The sequence below is a fragment of the Mauremys mutica genome, chromosome 5 (assembly GCF_020497125.1).
Source record: "Mauremys mutica isolate MM-2020 ecotype Southern chromosome 5, ASM2049712v1, whole genome shotgun sequence".
NCBI classification, from domain to species: domain Eukaryota; kingdom Metazoa; phylum Chordata; order Testudines; family Geoemydidae; genus Mauremys; species Mauremys mutica.
This window is the reverse complement of record NC_059076.1, coordinates 82288836-82304664: the sequence shown is the minus strand read 5'-3', so window position 1 is coordinate 82304664 and position 15829 is coordinate 82288836. Positions and strand designations below refer to the sequence as shown.

Sequence of the window (15829 nt, the reverse complement as noted above, 5' to 3'; positions counted from 1 at the left end):
TTGGTCAAGCAAGTAAACATAACAGTATTAATGGTCATATGGTTCTTATTATCAGTGTTTGGGCTAAAAAATTTATTAGGTGGGAAGAGTAGTTTGACATTACAATCCACTGAGGGCATTTTCATGGCAGGATAGAGGATGTGCAGAAAGCAACAGGAATAGTGTGAAGAAGGGCCTCTTTTGTTTGATGTACAGTAGGAAAGACTTTGGGTTAAATATTGGATCATAACACTAGATCAGACATCCAACATGAGACAATGTGATGAAAGGAAGTAGAAATGTGATAAGGTAGGCAATAAGGTACTAGTAAGAAATATATTCATGCTAAAGAGTAGTGAAGTTAGTCCCCCCCCACACACACCTTTTTTTTTTTTTTTTTTTTATTAACTAAAGCATTAATAAAAACTCAACACTGTAGATAAAGTTCCAATGTTGGCTTCCATTCTGAAAAAGTGGCTTGGAGAATATTCTCCAAAGATGTCGTTAGCAGTAGAAATAACCATGTAATGAGAACTTAGCATATTTTCTGACCCTGTTGTCGTGTACAGAGGGAAGGGAGTGGGGGAGAATTTACCCACAGGATATTGTAAAATTGGTAGCTCTAACAGTCTCAGTTTACGAAGAAGTCTTTACAAAGATGCTTGTGGTGATAGCATCAGTGTACCTTTGCAGACAGGGCAATCTGATATTTCGCACTTGGATGCTTGGCTGCTCACAGGTCAATCATACCAGGAAGTGCAAGCAGCAGCTACCTCCACATTACACCTTTTGTCATTCTTTGTGTGATGTGTGTATGGGTTGTGTACAAACACTTACATATGCATTCTGGACAGGGGCGGCTCTAGCAATTTTGCCGCCCCAAGCAGGGCGGCACGCCGGGGGGGTGCTCTGCCGATCGCCGGTCCCGCGGCTCCGGTGGACCTCCTGCAGACGTGCCTGCGGGAGGTCCACCGGAGCCGCCTGCCGCCCTAACAAACTGGTGTGTGCACTGTCTCTTTGGAGGCTGCAAACTTAACTTCTGTGAGTGTCCAGTGAGAGAGAGTGGATGCTACAGGGAGACATCTGGGGAATTGGGGTTCACTGATTGTTACCTGCAAAGCAAGCATTGGCCTGGAAGAATCTAAAAGAGTTTGCTAGTGAATCACACAGACTGGTATGGCTAGGAGCTGACTCACTGTCACTTTTGCTGAGGCTCTGGGGTAACACACTGGCTTACAGTTCTAGGTGTTGTGATCAGAATGTCAGTCACATGACCACTACATGCACATCACCTACGTCTGCATTTATGGTGCCTCCAGGTCTGGTTCAGCACGGCCTTCACTTTGAGCATGGGCTCCTTGAACAGGAAGGTCTCACTTCCATAGGACATGCTGACATCCCTCACCTGGTGGGACTTCAAAGTATTTGAGAGAGTTCTCTTTATTCCTTCACTACCTGCAAAGACACTTATCATAAAGATATCTCTGGAATGGGGAGCACATCTGGATGACCAGACAGCCCAAGGTTCCTGGTTCCCACAGGAATCCAGGCTGTGTATCAACCTGCTTGAGCTTTGGGCAGTCCATGAGGCATTCAAAACATTTCTACTTACTATCTGGTCCACACACATTCAGGTCAAATCAGACAAGATGTCTGTCTATTATATTTATATAGGTGAGACAAGGCAGGTGACATAATAGCATCTATTGGACCAACTTCTGTTGGAAAGTACAGGCTTGTGAGCATCACGGAGCTCTTCAGGTTTCAAGAAGGAAATCGGTGTGTCTGAGCTAAATACAAGTTGGGACAGATTGTTAAGCATAAAGGGTTAACACATGTTGTAGGGGGATCACTTAAAATGAAGTGGGCAATTAAGGGTTAGCAAGCAGTGGGATGTGTCTACAAACTGATGTAATGAGCCATAAAACCATGGTCTCTGAGTCCATGGTTTTTAGTGTCCAGCAGAGTTATGAATTTAAGTTACCAGGCTCACTTGTTATGCAGGGTTTATGCAGCTTTCCTTTTGAGGATGAGTACTGAGAGGTCAGATACGAAGTGATTGTTTGCCCACGGGTGATAGTGTTTTTTTGTCTCTTATCATTTTCCTGTGTGGGTTCATTCAAGAGCATAGTGATTATCTGATTTCAGTTGTTGAGGCATTTGATACATTGGATGATGTACACCACATGCTGTCATAGGCATCTGTAGAACCCATGAATTTTGAAACGTATGTTGGGAAGGTGGGTATTGATCATTGTAGTAGCGGAGATATGTATGCAGGTTTTGCATCTGTTTGTTCTGGTAGGGTCTGGTGCTGGTTTGAGTTTGTGTTCTGTCTGTGGGGACCTTGCCTCTGAAGAAGATCTTGGTGAGGTGGGGGAAATTTTAGAAGGCCATGTGTGGAGGCATGCTCAGTCTTTACCCATTCCACTACTGCAAGGTTCCTGAAGGATATCATAAGGACATTCCTTCCAGTTCTAAACCAGTCCCTACATGGCATCTGAACCTTGTCCTCTCTGTAGAGCCCTGTGCGGATACAAAAATGTGGATCCGCAGCCGATCCACATCCTCAAGAATCAGCTTGCATCCAACCTGGGATCCGCACTCCGTCTTGGGAGGAGCGTCTGTGTACATGCGTGTGTACTGTATATAGGATCTCAAAGGTGGGGAAGCAGCTGTCTGCACTTCCCCACCTTTGAGATCCTATATTCTCTCTCCCCTGTATACGGAGAAAGGGGCAGTCATAGGTCAAGACAGGGAGCAAAATCCCCTGTGCTCCTATCCTGGTGGTTTAGCAGCCAAGCAATTTAGGAAACCTCTGCTGATATCATTGCCATATCACATCAGTTGTAGAGGGAGACAGCCACTTCTGCTAAGTAAGTATGCAGAGAGGGAATATAGGATCTGGAAGGTGGGGAAGCAGCCTTCTAGGCTTTGAGCTGCAGACAGCTGCTTTCCCACCTTTGAGAACCTATAAAGCAGATATTTGCAGATTTGTAGGGTTCTACCTCTCTGTGCTTATAAGATCACCATTTGAGCCTTTGGCCTCCTGTTCTCTTCTTCACCTATTCATGAATGTTGCCTTCCTGGCAGCCAATTACCTCCACTAGTAGAGGAGGTGAGAGCTTGGGGCCTTTGTGGTGGACCTGACATGCACAGTTTTTTCACAAAGGACAAAGTGTTTTTGCACCTTCATCTCAAATTCATCCCTAAGGTGTTTTCTGAATTTCACATTAACCAGACTGTTCACCTTCTAGTGTCTTAATCGAAGCCTTACCATGGCATGGAGGCAAGGGTGCTGGAACCATTGTAGAAGCGGGCGGGGGGGAGGGCACTGGTGCCAGAACTAGGGGCCTGGGGACCATGCCCCCCACTTTTTAACATGGGTGTAGTTGGGGGGACAGGCAGCATTACCCCTCCAAACTGCAAGCCTCAGGCAAGTGCAAAGCAGCGCTGGCAGGGGCTGCGCTTTGCAGCAGCATTGTCTCCCCTCACTCCCCATACTGCAAGCCTTGGCAGGCATGTAGTGGTGGGCCACCTGCCCAAAACTTGCAGTTTCGGGGATGGGGAAATGCCATCCCTGTCCCCCAAAACTATGCCCATGTTAAAGTGTCAATATCACTTTTCACACCTCCAGGTGGGGGATTGAGGGAAGGGCAGAAGGAGAGTATGGGCGGCCTTCCAGTGAGTGAGTGGGGGCAGGGGAGGCGAGTCTAAGCCAAGGTGGCGGGGCTCAGGTTAACAGCCATGGGGGTGGGTGGTCCAGCTGTCCCTTTTATTTTCCCCCCCCCCCCTTGGATGTACACAACCCTTCTGCACCAGCCCCAATCACCCAGGGCTGACAGCTGGAACCCTTTTTTAAAAAAGGGGAAAAACACAGCTCACACCTCCCAGTAGTTTGAGAACCAGCACCGTGAAATTGATAAGATAGACAACAGCCAATGTACAGAATGCAGTGTCTAAACAGACATTAGTTGCCCTAACCACACCACCATAAACCCTATGCCTCTGGTGGAGATGGAGTTATGTCAATATAGTGAGGCAGTTACATCAGTGGGACAAGGCTGTAGTGTGTACACTGACATAATTAAGTCGACTTAAGATGTTTTACGTCAATCTAACTGTGTAGTATAGACCAGGCCTGAGATTCTTGGCCTGGCATAAATACACGCCTCGTTGTAGCTGTACGCTATCCAGTGTAATTTGTAATGTCAAAATGGCTGAGAACTTAAATACTGGACAGTAACAGACTGCAGAACCCAGAGATGGTTCAGCCTGGTGACATTCTAAACAAAAAGATCTCTCAACCCTGCTTATGGCTGTTTCCATCACTTCACATGGACTCTACAGACATAACAGGCTTCAGACCTATAGAGTGGCATTTCTGGAATTCTATCTATATAATACGTTGGTGATCTCGGTCCTTTTCCTAGTCATCAGGTATCCGAATCACAAAATCCACTATTGTTCTTGATATTACTTAGCCGGGGGTACTCTGCTAGAACTGCCATCTACTTCATCTATCCAGTATTTTATATTGCACACATCACTGCACTGCACTGCCCTGCCCAGGGGCCTTAAATGATTGAATGTCCAGGGAGACTGAAATATACTCCAGTTTGCAAGACATTAAATACCCTCTTGATGTGTCCAGTATGAGAATTTAGACCTATAGATGTGGTCTGTTCTTAAGAGCTGAGACATGCTGGTGGAATGGTACAGTGAAGCTGCTGCCTTTGCTATATCTGTGCTTTAGAGAAATAGAGGACTTTGTTTTTTTCATTCAAGAAAGCTGGCATCTTTTCATGATCAGTATACTCACTTAACATTAAAGATAAGGACATTCTTATGGTTATGAGTGTCTCTTGTGTATTCGCAGGGTGAGAGAATCATGCAGCAAAGCTGAGCAGTTCTGACACCCTGAGGACAGAACTGCTCGGTTTTACTTCATGATTCTCCTGCTCTTAAGAGTGCACATAGCACTTGTGTAGCCATAAGAATGTTTCTGTCTGTGCATGTAAACAATAAATGAGCTGTTTTATATTGGCAATTAGACACTCTAGAGAGTTGTGAAGCTGTGAGATATTGCTATACTTAGGATGGTTGAAGACCAAGTAGTTTCAGCCCTAGAGCTTCGTTGCCTACTATAGGTGCTAGGAAATGGCAATGCTAATGTGCTTAATGATTTCATTCCTAATCAGCAGTCTGGTCAGAACAATTGACCTTCATTAATCTTGGTATTTCTAGTTTAATTTTTTTTCTTTTCCCTCTATAATGAACAAGTCAGGTTATTTGACTTTGAAAGAATGCAAGCAGCTACCTCTTAACACTTAGTTAATTTTAGATTGACTCATTTTAATGAACAGTATTATGAATATTTTTCTTCTACTTTTTTTAAATCCAGTGTGCCATGCTGAATTGAATGCCATTATGAACAAAAACTCAGCTGATGTGAAAGGTTGCAGTATGTATGTTGCCTTGTTTCCATGCAATGAATGTGCAAAGCTCATCATCCAGGCAGGTAAGGAGCAACGATGCCAGCTTGATTTGTCGGAGTTGCAGCACTGCTTGCTCATCAGTACCTTATAACAGATTTATTTGATTTTAATTTGCTGTTGTTTAGATCTAAATTAATTGCACTATCAACTTCATAAGATACTTCTTGTGTTTTTGCATTTGAGTGGTGCCAAGTTTTTCCAGTGCTAATTGCATCCTCTGTGATTCTTAGCGTGTTTTTAATTTAGGTTTACAACTTCTTAGACCAGGCGCTGACAAAGAACAGTACAGGCATTGCATATCATTACTGTCAGTTTACTGTGCTCTGACACACAGAATAGAGTGTGGGGAAAAGAAATAAACTTCTGCCTGACACAATGTCTGTTGGGAGTATATACATGAAATTTTAATTTGAATGTAATACATGGTAGATATTTTAAGATTTTAAAATATCTTTGCTCATAAATGTCATAAGACTTCTATGATCCTACTTTAATTATATCTTTCATTACAATTGTTATAAATCTACACCACTGCAGCAAGTGTGCTGGCCTGAATGTCCCCCCTCCCTTTTTTTTTTTTTTTTTTTTCAGATTATTAGGTGTAACTGCAGTAGACTGTGGTTCCATAAAACTCCCTGCCTAAATTCCTAAAACTCTGAGTTAGCAAAATGTGTGTTTATAAAGGGGTTATCTCTTGAGAGAGCAGAAGGTGAAAGTTAATGGGGAGACATTTACAGGGTATAGGGATTCCGGGACTGACTGAACTATATTCAGACCTCATGTAGTGAAATCTCCTCAAATTCTGGGAGAATGTAAAATATGGATGAAGATACCCAAGGTAGAACCCTTCGTCCTGCATTTGGTCCACCTTCCTATACATACCCAGAAAGGCTAGGGAATGTTGGTGTTCGGGATGCTAGAAGATATACCTTTTGGTGTATTAGAACTTGAGTATGATATAATGTAAGCTTAAGCCAAAATCCTGATCTTTTCCCTGTACAAACAAAAGACTGGTATCAGGCCATAAGAGTGAGTGAAGCTGTTATCCAAAATGTGAATGGAGAGGCTAGGATGGAAATGGGGGGTATAATTTCCACCTATTTGTGACAATAGGGACAGGCTCTTAAGGTGAAGCTACATGTGCAGCATCTGTGAACAAGTGTATAAAGTGAAGGACCTCTATCCATTTCTGCATGGTAGATGACAGTCACACAGGTCCACATGTAAATTCTCTGAAGTCTGACTCTGTGACTAGGGAAGCTAGCTCACTGCCTACCCTTACCAAGGAAACTGAGCTGAGCATTGCTGTAGCCAAGATCAGAAGTAGAAGTGGGTGAAACTAAGTCACAAGTGAAAGGTGCTGTATATCCAAACTTCACTGAGAGAAGGGACACTGAGACTGGTAAAGAATGCTGCTAACCCTATGGTACCCACCAGAGCAGGAGGGAGGGGAAAAGACATTTGTTCCTTCATCAATAACTGCATAATGATTTATAAAAATGTAAATGGACCTGAGGCAGATGGGAGGAAGCGCTGGTTGCCTCACTCCAACATGTAGGGGGGAAAAGAGGGACTCCACAGCCATCATAGAGTGCAAACCCCAGGGGCAAGGATGCAGTCCACTGCCTCTCCTCACCATGGAATCCAAGGTATCACCCAATGGGGCTAGTACTCCTGGCACACGTGGGGGCAGGGCAGAGAATGGAATTTGGCTCTGGGGAAAAATTTGTGGGTTCTCCCTGGGGAGAAGTGAACACCCCATATACCGGTGGCACTAAGTGTCTGTGTGGATCCTGCTGCCATGCACTAAAAGTCCCCTAATGCGATTTAATCTATCCTGCTTTGAAACAGGAGTAGATTGGAGTGCAATAAGGAACTTTTTAGTGCACGGCAGTAAGGTCCTCAGATACTTAGTGCATGGCAGGCTTAGTGTGGAGTAGCCAGGCTTTCTGCAAACTGAGTGTTCATATAGACAAAGTCCTGCATATGACCAGGTCAGTGAGGGAAAGTTATTCTATATTGGGTAATAAGACTTCTTCCTTGAAGCATTAATCTGCTTTATGTTGGGGCTATTAGAAAAACGAACAAGGAAGTAAATTCAATGGCTTCCCAAATAAGTGCATCTAGATATATTCTAGAAAGACAAGAGGACCCAAATTTTAGTTTCAGAGATCCTATAACTTGTGTCCCATATGCTGTGAATGTTGTTTGGTGATACTGGGATCTACCAGATAAAAGGACTTCAGTTAAAAAGTCTGATTCCTATGGAGGTGGGGGTACACCTCTACCTCGATATAACGTGACCCGATATAACACGAATTCGGATATAACGCAGTAAAGCAGTGCTCTGGGGGGGGCAGGGCTGCGCACTCCGGTGGATCAAAGCAAGTTCAATATAACACGGTTTCACCTATAACGCGGTAAGATTTTATGGCTCCCGAGGACAGCGTTAAATCGAGGTAGAGGTGTACTTGTAAGAAGCTGCCTTGGGGCAGGCTGATACACAGAGACAGACTCTGGGGAGGAGTCTAAAGGAATTGGGCCTTTCCAGATCTAGGGAATGGTAAGCATTAAGGAAAGGCAAGCATAGCATTTAGGTTGGCTAATTGTTTTTAAGATGCATTTTTTTTTTCCTGTAGTGCTTTTTCTTCTAAATAAATGATGCTCTGCTTTGGTCGTTGATTACCACTGTCATTGTCCTGGAGGAAAAAAGAACTGCAGGGTGTTAGACCTCTCAGGTGATCATGGTTGACACAGAAGTCTGCACTCCAATACTTGGTTTGAGAGCAGGAGAATCACATGGTTCCATTCTGAGACCTCGGGGTTGAGGGGCACACAGAGAGACCAGGAGAGGGGAGGAGTAAACGTGACATTGATGATCAGGATTCTAGAAGAACCAAATTAATCCACAGTTAATGCATTCTGAACTTTACAGGGATTGTAACAGGGGTGAGAAAGAACTAGTGTTGTTTGGAATCCAAACCAAGATGTACTCATTTGTGACACCAAAATAAGATTCCACTCAGATTTGTAGCTCTTCACAATATGGTTGTTCATTTTCTTTGTGTGCTTTGATCAGTAGTTAAATAGTTAAGTGTTAATAGTTATCATAATTAGGGAGGCATTTTAACAGAGAAAATGTGGTAGCCATTAAAAAATTTGTAATCACTCCTGGTTCTGCCTCTTCATTTCTCCTCTGACATATTTAAGACAAGAGTAGTTAATTAAGAGCTGGGGCACAGTCAGTTACCCATATGTAGGACATGTATTTGAAAAATAGGGAATTTTTGAAAGGGGGCTGGAGACTTGAGATTTTAAGTTGCTGCCTAGCTTAATTGTGATGAGTCATATTGGTTTGTACAAAGACTAAGTGAAAAATTTTCATCAAAATTGTTCTTGATGGAAAACTGAGTTTTCAACTAAATGAAAATTTTCACAGAAAGTGCATGCTTTCCATGGAAAACTTCAGCTCTTCATTTAAAAAACAAAAACAAAAAGCCACCCATATACTTTTGAGGTTTTGGCTGAAAGTTCTGTTTTTCAGGGAAAATTTCAACTTTTTATTTTCACCAAAAATTTTCCATGGGGAGGCTATTTTCTGAACAGCTCTATTTTGTACTGCTCCATTCTTAAGGTATAGTTTATAATACATTTTTAATGTGATGTGGCACCTAGAGTGTATGGATAGGTGCTCTTTTTAGCCTTGTATACATCTAAATTTTCCCCTACCATATTTATTTCTGCTTGTAATTGTAGCATGTCTTTTCGTAATATTTCTAGGTATAAAAGAAGTTATTTTTATGTCTGACAAATATCATGATAGCCCTGAAATGACAGCTGCCCGGCGCCTGTTTGATTTAGCTGGAATTATATACAGGTAAGACAGAGCCTTGACTGGTGGTGGTGGTGGTGGTGGTTGACTTTTAAATGTGAAAATGAAGAAATTGCTGTATCAGGGAAGACAACCTTTAGGCAAAAGCTTTATTTTCTCCTTATGTTATGTAACTTGTGTGGTACAGTTAATTCTCTTACAAAAACTCCCATGCAGATTTAGTACCAGTCAATTCAGCACCTTTGATAGTCTGGTCTCTGGAGAACAGCAGCAGGTGCTGTCCAATCTCGTGGGATTTGGGAGTGACCTATCTTCTCACCCCAGTGTTCATTCAGTCCTTGGCCTTTCTCCTGAGACTGCCATTAAGATTTACCAATTGGGGTGGTGGTTTCTGGTGTGTGTACTCATAGGAGCTGGACTGAAACCACCAATTCATTTTATGTAGACCATGGAGCCCTGTTGGAAGGGTAATAACCTTCTGTCACAACCAGTCTGAGCTGGAGTTAAATCAGCTTGTGATGGGGCAGGACTCACCACGTCAGCACCTCCTGCTGGCCATGCTGGGAATTAACTCTTGGTTGCCAGTGGACCTTTCTTTAGTAGTGTCTCACCACCATCACTTCAGCTCCACCTCTAAGACGCACGTCACTCCCCAGACCGTGGCATCCTCTTTGGGGCATGGCCCTCGGGCTGTGCCCCACTACACTTTCTCCCTCCGGGGGAATTGGCTGTCTGTAGTCCATCCACTTTCCGCTGTAGCCTACTGTAGCCTTTGGTCTAGCCCCTCACCTCAAGGGGTAAACTGCAGTCCGTTTACTGGCCACCCCCTCTGTGACAGGTGGTGGTGTGTGTGGGGGGGTCTGGGCCCACTCACTACTCCAGGCCCCAACCCAGGGACCCTTTAGCCAGTGGCCTCGTGCTGCCACTCCTCCAACTCCCACTGCCTATTTCCCTGGGCCACTTCTCCATAGCTCTAGTACCTGCCCGGCCCTTTGTATCAGGGGCCTCAGTCTGGCAGTCCTCAGGCTGGAGCTCCCTATTGCTCCCCTGACCCTGCCCAGCACTGCTCTATCTAAGGTACGCCTCTAAGGCAGCCAGTCCTTCTCTCTTGCACTTCAGGGAGAGATTGCCCCTGCTCTGTTGAGCAGCCCTTCTTATATGGCCCTCCCTGGCCCTGATTCGCTGCTACAACAAACCTGCTGCTGCTTGGCTCTCTACATGCCCTCTTCCCATTGGTAGGGTTTTATGCAGCCTCCCTGAGGACTGCTTTAACCCTCCATCTACCTGTGTGGGGCAGTCACCCCACCACATACCCTATGTGGCTAAGAGGTTCTTGTATAATCATTTATCAGTCCCTATCACCCTCTGGTCTTCCTCAGTCTGCTTTCTTAAAGGAAAAGAATAAAACCTGGAATATCTGTCCTGAACTAATGAGAATCTGAATGATCTGTTAAGAGTAGATTTTTTAAGAGTAGTGACAGAGAGATCTCAAGACAATCTGTTTGACAGCTAGTTTGATACCAGTAACGTGCTATGGGTGAAACTAATTCTGCAATCATGGAGAGACTTTAAAATTCCAAAAAGTTTTTTACAGTATTAATATAAAACCTTCTCAAATGTTACAAATACAGCAATTCTGACAGAGAAAATTTTAGGATGGAAAGCTACCTGCTGGGCTAAGAAACACCCATGAACCAGTACAGCAGTATTTGAAATTCACTTTTAAAGTCCGTGTATTTTCTGCCACTTAAAGCTACTTGGCTAAGTAAGGCATAAATCATTCCGTTACAAGTGAAATCTTACCACAGTTTCCCCATGATGAGTGTTGTTACTTGCTTTTCAGACTGCTGGTCTGGACAAACTGGGCATCATAATCCTTCAAGGTTTCTGTAGTCAACAACATATCCTTTACTGTGTTTACTTTCACCTCTTGTATTGATTATTAAGGATACAGGTTGTACTTAATGAATCTCTGGAACTGAATTGTGGAGCCTAATAAAACACTAAATTCACACAATTTGCATAATCCTTTGTTTATTCGTAGATTGTAAATTATATATTCAGTCCCCAAATACCTCCCTTGCTAATTGCAGTAGCAGATGCTCTAATGGTGTAAAAGGATGTATTTTGTGGCAACATTAATTTTACAATTCTCAAGTTATAATTTTTAAATGATTCCTTCTTAGCCAGTTTAGTTATTTCTTGTATGATGCATAATACAATCTATTCCCTTTGCTCAAAAACTATTGAAGTAAACTTTTAAAGTTTGCTGTGAAAACTTGGCAGAAAAGGAAGAGATCAAATTTTGCAGAAAAACTGGTAACATGATGCCACCTCCTGCAGCTAAGTTGTTAGAAATCCTTTGACTCCTGGGTAAATTATGAACTCCAATAGCTGAAGAACATACAGACTAAACAACCCCATGTGTCTTTTTGTCTTAGTCTTTCTTGTCTGGGTTTCTCTCTGTATGGTGCACTATAATTGGCTCCTATAGAGATAAAATGTTAAGTGAATCCAAGGAAATTTTTTTTCTTCAAAAAATTTAGTTGGAGCCAAAGCAAACAAAACATTTAACTACTCACTGGCTAATATCTATCCATATTTTTTCTTATTTTCAGGAAATTCAAACCAAAGTGCAATAAGATCATCATTGACTTTGATTCAATTAACGGCAGACCAAGTCAAAAGCCTCTGTGAGTTAACAGCTCATTAAATCTCTAGAAGATTGTGATTATCCTTTTCTGAGAAGCTGCTAATGCCTTTCATCTTGAAGTTACACAACTTTTTAATAGCCACTACAGCTAAAGTAGACATCTGAAGAATGTAAGGCCTGAAATTTTTCTCTGTCAGCCTTGTCATACAGAATCTACATCTAAACTTTTGGTTGCTGCATTTTTTTTTTTCAAGCCTGCTTTAAAATCTAGAACTATATAGAGGAAACATAGTACAGCATATGTACTACAAGAAAATGGTTTTGATTTTTACTATGTCCATCATGTGCTCTATTAAGTGGAGTCAGAATCAATGTAGACAGTCTAACAGCAGTATTTATTGTAGGCGATAGCATGCTGGAAAACCTCACTTACATTTCATGTGGATTAGCTATTTAGTTCCCTGCGTCCAATAAGGACAGATCCATATATGTAAGAGGAGATGTCCATGCAAATATTGATATTCAATCTACAGTAGCACTAGAATATTCTTGTTAAACAGTTACAACAATTAGTTTAAAATATTGTGGTGTCAAACTATACTGTTGCAATGTACCGGTACTTTTATTTGCAGATCTGATAGTGATTTTACTTTTAATTGCTGTCTTACCTTGTAATATATGGTGTGTGTGTTTTTTAGTTATGTTTGGAGAATTTTCTGTGTTGGATTCGGTTTAGAGAGACTTTGAATTCTTTTCCCCAAGACACCTTGAACTTAATGGGGGCTAAGTGAATAAATCATTGGACTTTCACCTATGAGATCTTATTTGGAGTTGATTTTCTTGCCTAAAAGGAAGTTAGTTTATTGGTCTAAGTTTCTACTAGACAATCCAACACAGTTCAATCTCAGAATTAACCTGTAAAATAACTGAATCATTTCTTGTCCTCAGAGAGAAACAAGAGATATTCAGCCCATGTTGAGGTTGTCTATGCCAAAAGTAGTAATTGTGGTTTTAGCTCGTTTCTTAATGCTGGCACAGTGCCTTCATTTTCACAAATGTTGTCTAAAATAATATCCTTTTTAATTTTATTTTGAGGTTTGGGAATAGATTTGAATGCCTTTTCTTTAATTTGATTTTTTTTAAATTAAATATGCCTAATGGCTTTGTTTAGAAGATGTTTTTATCCCAGAGGTAATCATATTTTTTTTTAAATATGGTTATATTTCAGTATGCTTTTATTTTTTCTGTAAAGGCTTTCTGTTCCATATTTTGGGACATTATGTAATTTGGCTTCCTACCAGTACTATTAAAGTATTATTAAAATCTGCTATGCTAAAGTAGACTCATTATTATATTACAGCATGTGCTAGACTCCAGAGTGTTGCTGTTTTTGCAATCACATGCAAAGAATATTTTGTACATTTGTGATGTCATTACATAAAGTGTAATGTTCAAAAACTACTTAGCCCCTAAAGGGACGTTATGGTGTAATGGTAAGATGTCAGTCATTTGTGACCTTCCCCTTACTCCCTCCAACTTCCATAATTGTTTCCCAACTGAAATTTGGTCTGAAGTCTAGGTTGTTGTTTTTTATGTGCTAATTTTGAGGTGGATTGGACTGACTATTTGAGAATCTAAAATTTACTTTCTAATTTTCCTACCCCCACCTCAATTCTCAAAAGTCTTGTACTAGGAAGCTCCATGTTTATTTCAGTATGTCTGTAAGAGATGTAATGTAAAGGGCTATGTCAAATTATCCTGGGTTGATAATTGGGGGGGGGGATTCTTGTAGCTACTGCAACAATGAATTTTTGGATGTTAAAATGCAATTATTGCAAATATCACTAGGAGTTCTCTATATCTCATGAACAAATTTATTGTTGTGCAGGGTCTGGATCATGTCAGACAGAAAAGACATAATACTGACAAAATTATCTTAAAAATAAAAAAAAGTTGAGCTCCATTTCAGAGTGAATAAATAGTCTGAAGAATGACTTTTCTCTTGCACGTCTTTTACAGTATCTGCTGTTACACCAGTTCATCCCTCCATTTTAAAAACAGAACATTTTGACATCAAGAAATTCTTAGTCTAGGAATAGATTAGTTTTTCATAGTCAAAACATTTGAATCTGCATCACCATGTAATACGATGGGAAGTTCTTGGGACCTCTGCAGGAGAATAGGCCTCTTCTGCTGAGTCACTATAATGTAAGATGTTAGAACCCTGTATAAAGCTTGCAGAGTAATTTCAGCTTATTCATGTTGACAGGTAGGTCCTATGAGCTCCAAGCCAGCTCCATATATAAAAAGGGATAGAAAGAGCAAAAGGCAGATTGGAAGGATGCTACAAAAGCCAAGCTGAAGAGAGCTTAGTCTGAGAAGTTAATGTGCTGTTTAACAGTAAAGGCAAACCCCAAAGAGGCATTTAGACCATACCAAGTTTGTTTTGTATCCTATTTGGAGTAGGATGGATACTTGCCTGCAGTCCTTTAATCCAGAAGGAAATACATTTGTAAACACAACATGAAATGTCTCCTTTGACTTCCAAATAAAGAATAGTTGTGCTAATTATAAACCATATGCTCCTGAGGGAATTCTGCGCAGGTGCAGAATTCATGCACCCTGCAGATTTTTTTGTTTCCCCACAGAATAATAGATTCTGACAAGGGTCATGTGCCCCTCCCTGGCAGCAGTCCTGAATGGGCACATGGTTTTGGGCATCGGGAGCAGCCGGGAAAGATGTAAATTGCCACCTTAGAGGAGGCGGGGGGTGGCAGGTGGTGCTGGGAGTGCATGTGAGAGTCTGTCCCTCTTGCTTGCTATTGCAGTGTTCCTGACGTGGAGCGGCAGGGCCCTGGGGTATTCCTGGGGCAGGCCCAGCCCTTGCGCTGTGTCAGGGTCAGGTGCAGCCTTGCCAAAAAGTCCATGTCCTGGGGTGGGGGAGGCTGCAGAGTGATCCCCCACCTCTGGGGGAAGGAGCCCCAGTGCACACCCCTTGCCCCTGTTGCTGCACCCATTCTGTAGAGAGGCGTGAAGCTGACCCAAGCAGCTGTGGGGAAGCCACAGGGAGCTTTGGCTAGGGGCACCCAAGCAGCTGTGGGGAAGCCACAGGGAGCTTTGGCTAGGGGCTAGGGAGTCTGCTCACGGCCCCAGCCGCAGGCGGAGCTCTTACCTGCAGCATCATGCAGGCAGGTCCCCTCTTCCAGGAGCCAGGGTTCTCCGGCTGTGCAGGGGCGGCTCCAGGCACCAGCATGCCAAGCGCGTGCCTGGGGCGGCAAGCCAGGGGGGCAGCTCTGCCGGTCGCCGCAAGGGCGGCAGGCAGGTTGCCTTCGGCGGCATGCCTGTGGAGGGTCCGCTGGTCCCGCAGCTTCGGCGAACATCCTGCAGGCGTGCTACCGAATCCGCGGGACCGGGGACCTCCCGCAGGCAAGCTGCCGAAGGCAGCCTGCCTGCCGTGCTTGGAGCGGCAAAATACCTAGAGCCGCCTCTGCGACTGTGGCTCCTATAGTCAGTTTCCTCCATTGCACTAGGGCCTCTGAGGGTGGGGCAGGAAAGGAAGTGGTCAGTCAGGATGGGAGGGGGGAGTACAGGGGTCCCGGGGGTGGTGGTGGGAGCATAGGGTACCCTATGGTAGGGGTGCCTAAGAAGGGGGGGTGAGTACGGGGGCCGGAGTGGTGGTGGTAGCTCTGGAGGAAGCAGAGGGGCCCCAGTGGTGGTGAAAGGGGTGGGGTGGGGGGGTTGGAGCCTGGGGGGAGCCAGTGAGGTGGGAAAAGGGAGTTAATCTCCAGGGGAAAGGTGAGGTGAGGGCATAGGGCTGTACACTGAGGGGGCAGTGAGTCCCTGGGGCAACGATCCTGAGTGAGGGGA

The 15829-nt window shown here is 43.3% G+C and overlaps 1 protein-coding gene across 3 annotated transcripts in view; it reads left to right on the top strand.

Annotated features, from left to right (window-relative positions):
* DCTD (dCMP deaminase) overlaps positions 1 to 13955 on the top strand; it is a 36693-nt gene extending 22738 nt beyond the window's left edge. Inside the window, exons 4-6 of one of the 3 annotated variants that reach the window (XM_045017325.1) lie at positions 5384 to 5500; positions 9258 to 9354; positions 11928 to 13955. In XM_045017325.1, coding sequence (XP_044873260.1) covers positions 5384 to 5500; positions 9258 to 9354; positions 11928 to 12006 — 293 coding nt within the window. In that variant the 3' untranslated portion in view covers positions 12007 to 13955. The remainder of the gene's footprint in view (positions 1 to 5383; positions 5501 to 9257; positions 9355 to 11927) is intronic. The other 2 variants (XM_045017323.1, XM_045017324.1) reach the window with 2 other exon arrangements.
* Positions 13956 to 15829: the final 1874 nt, after the last annotated feature.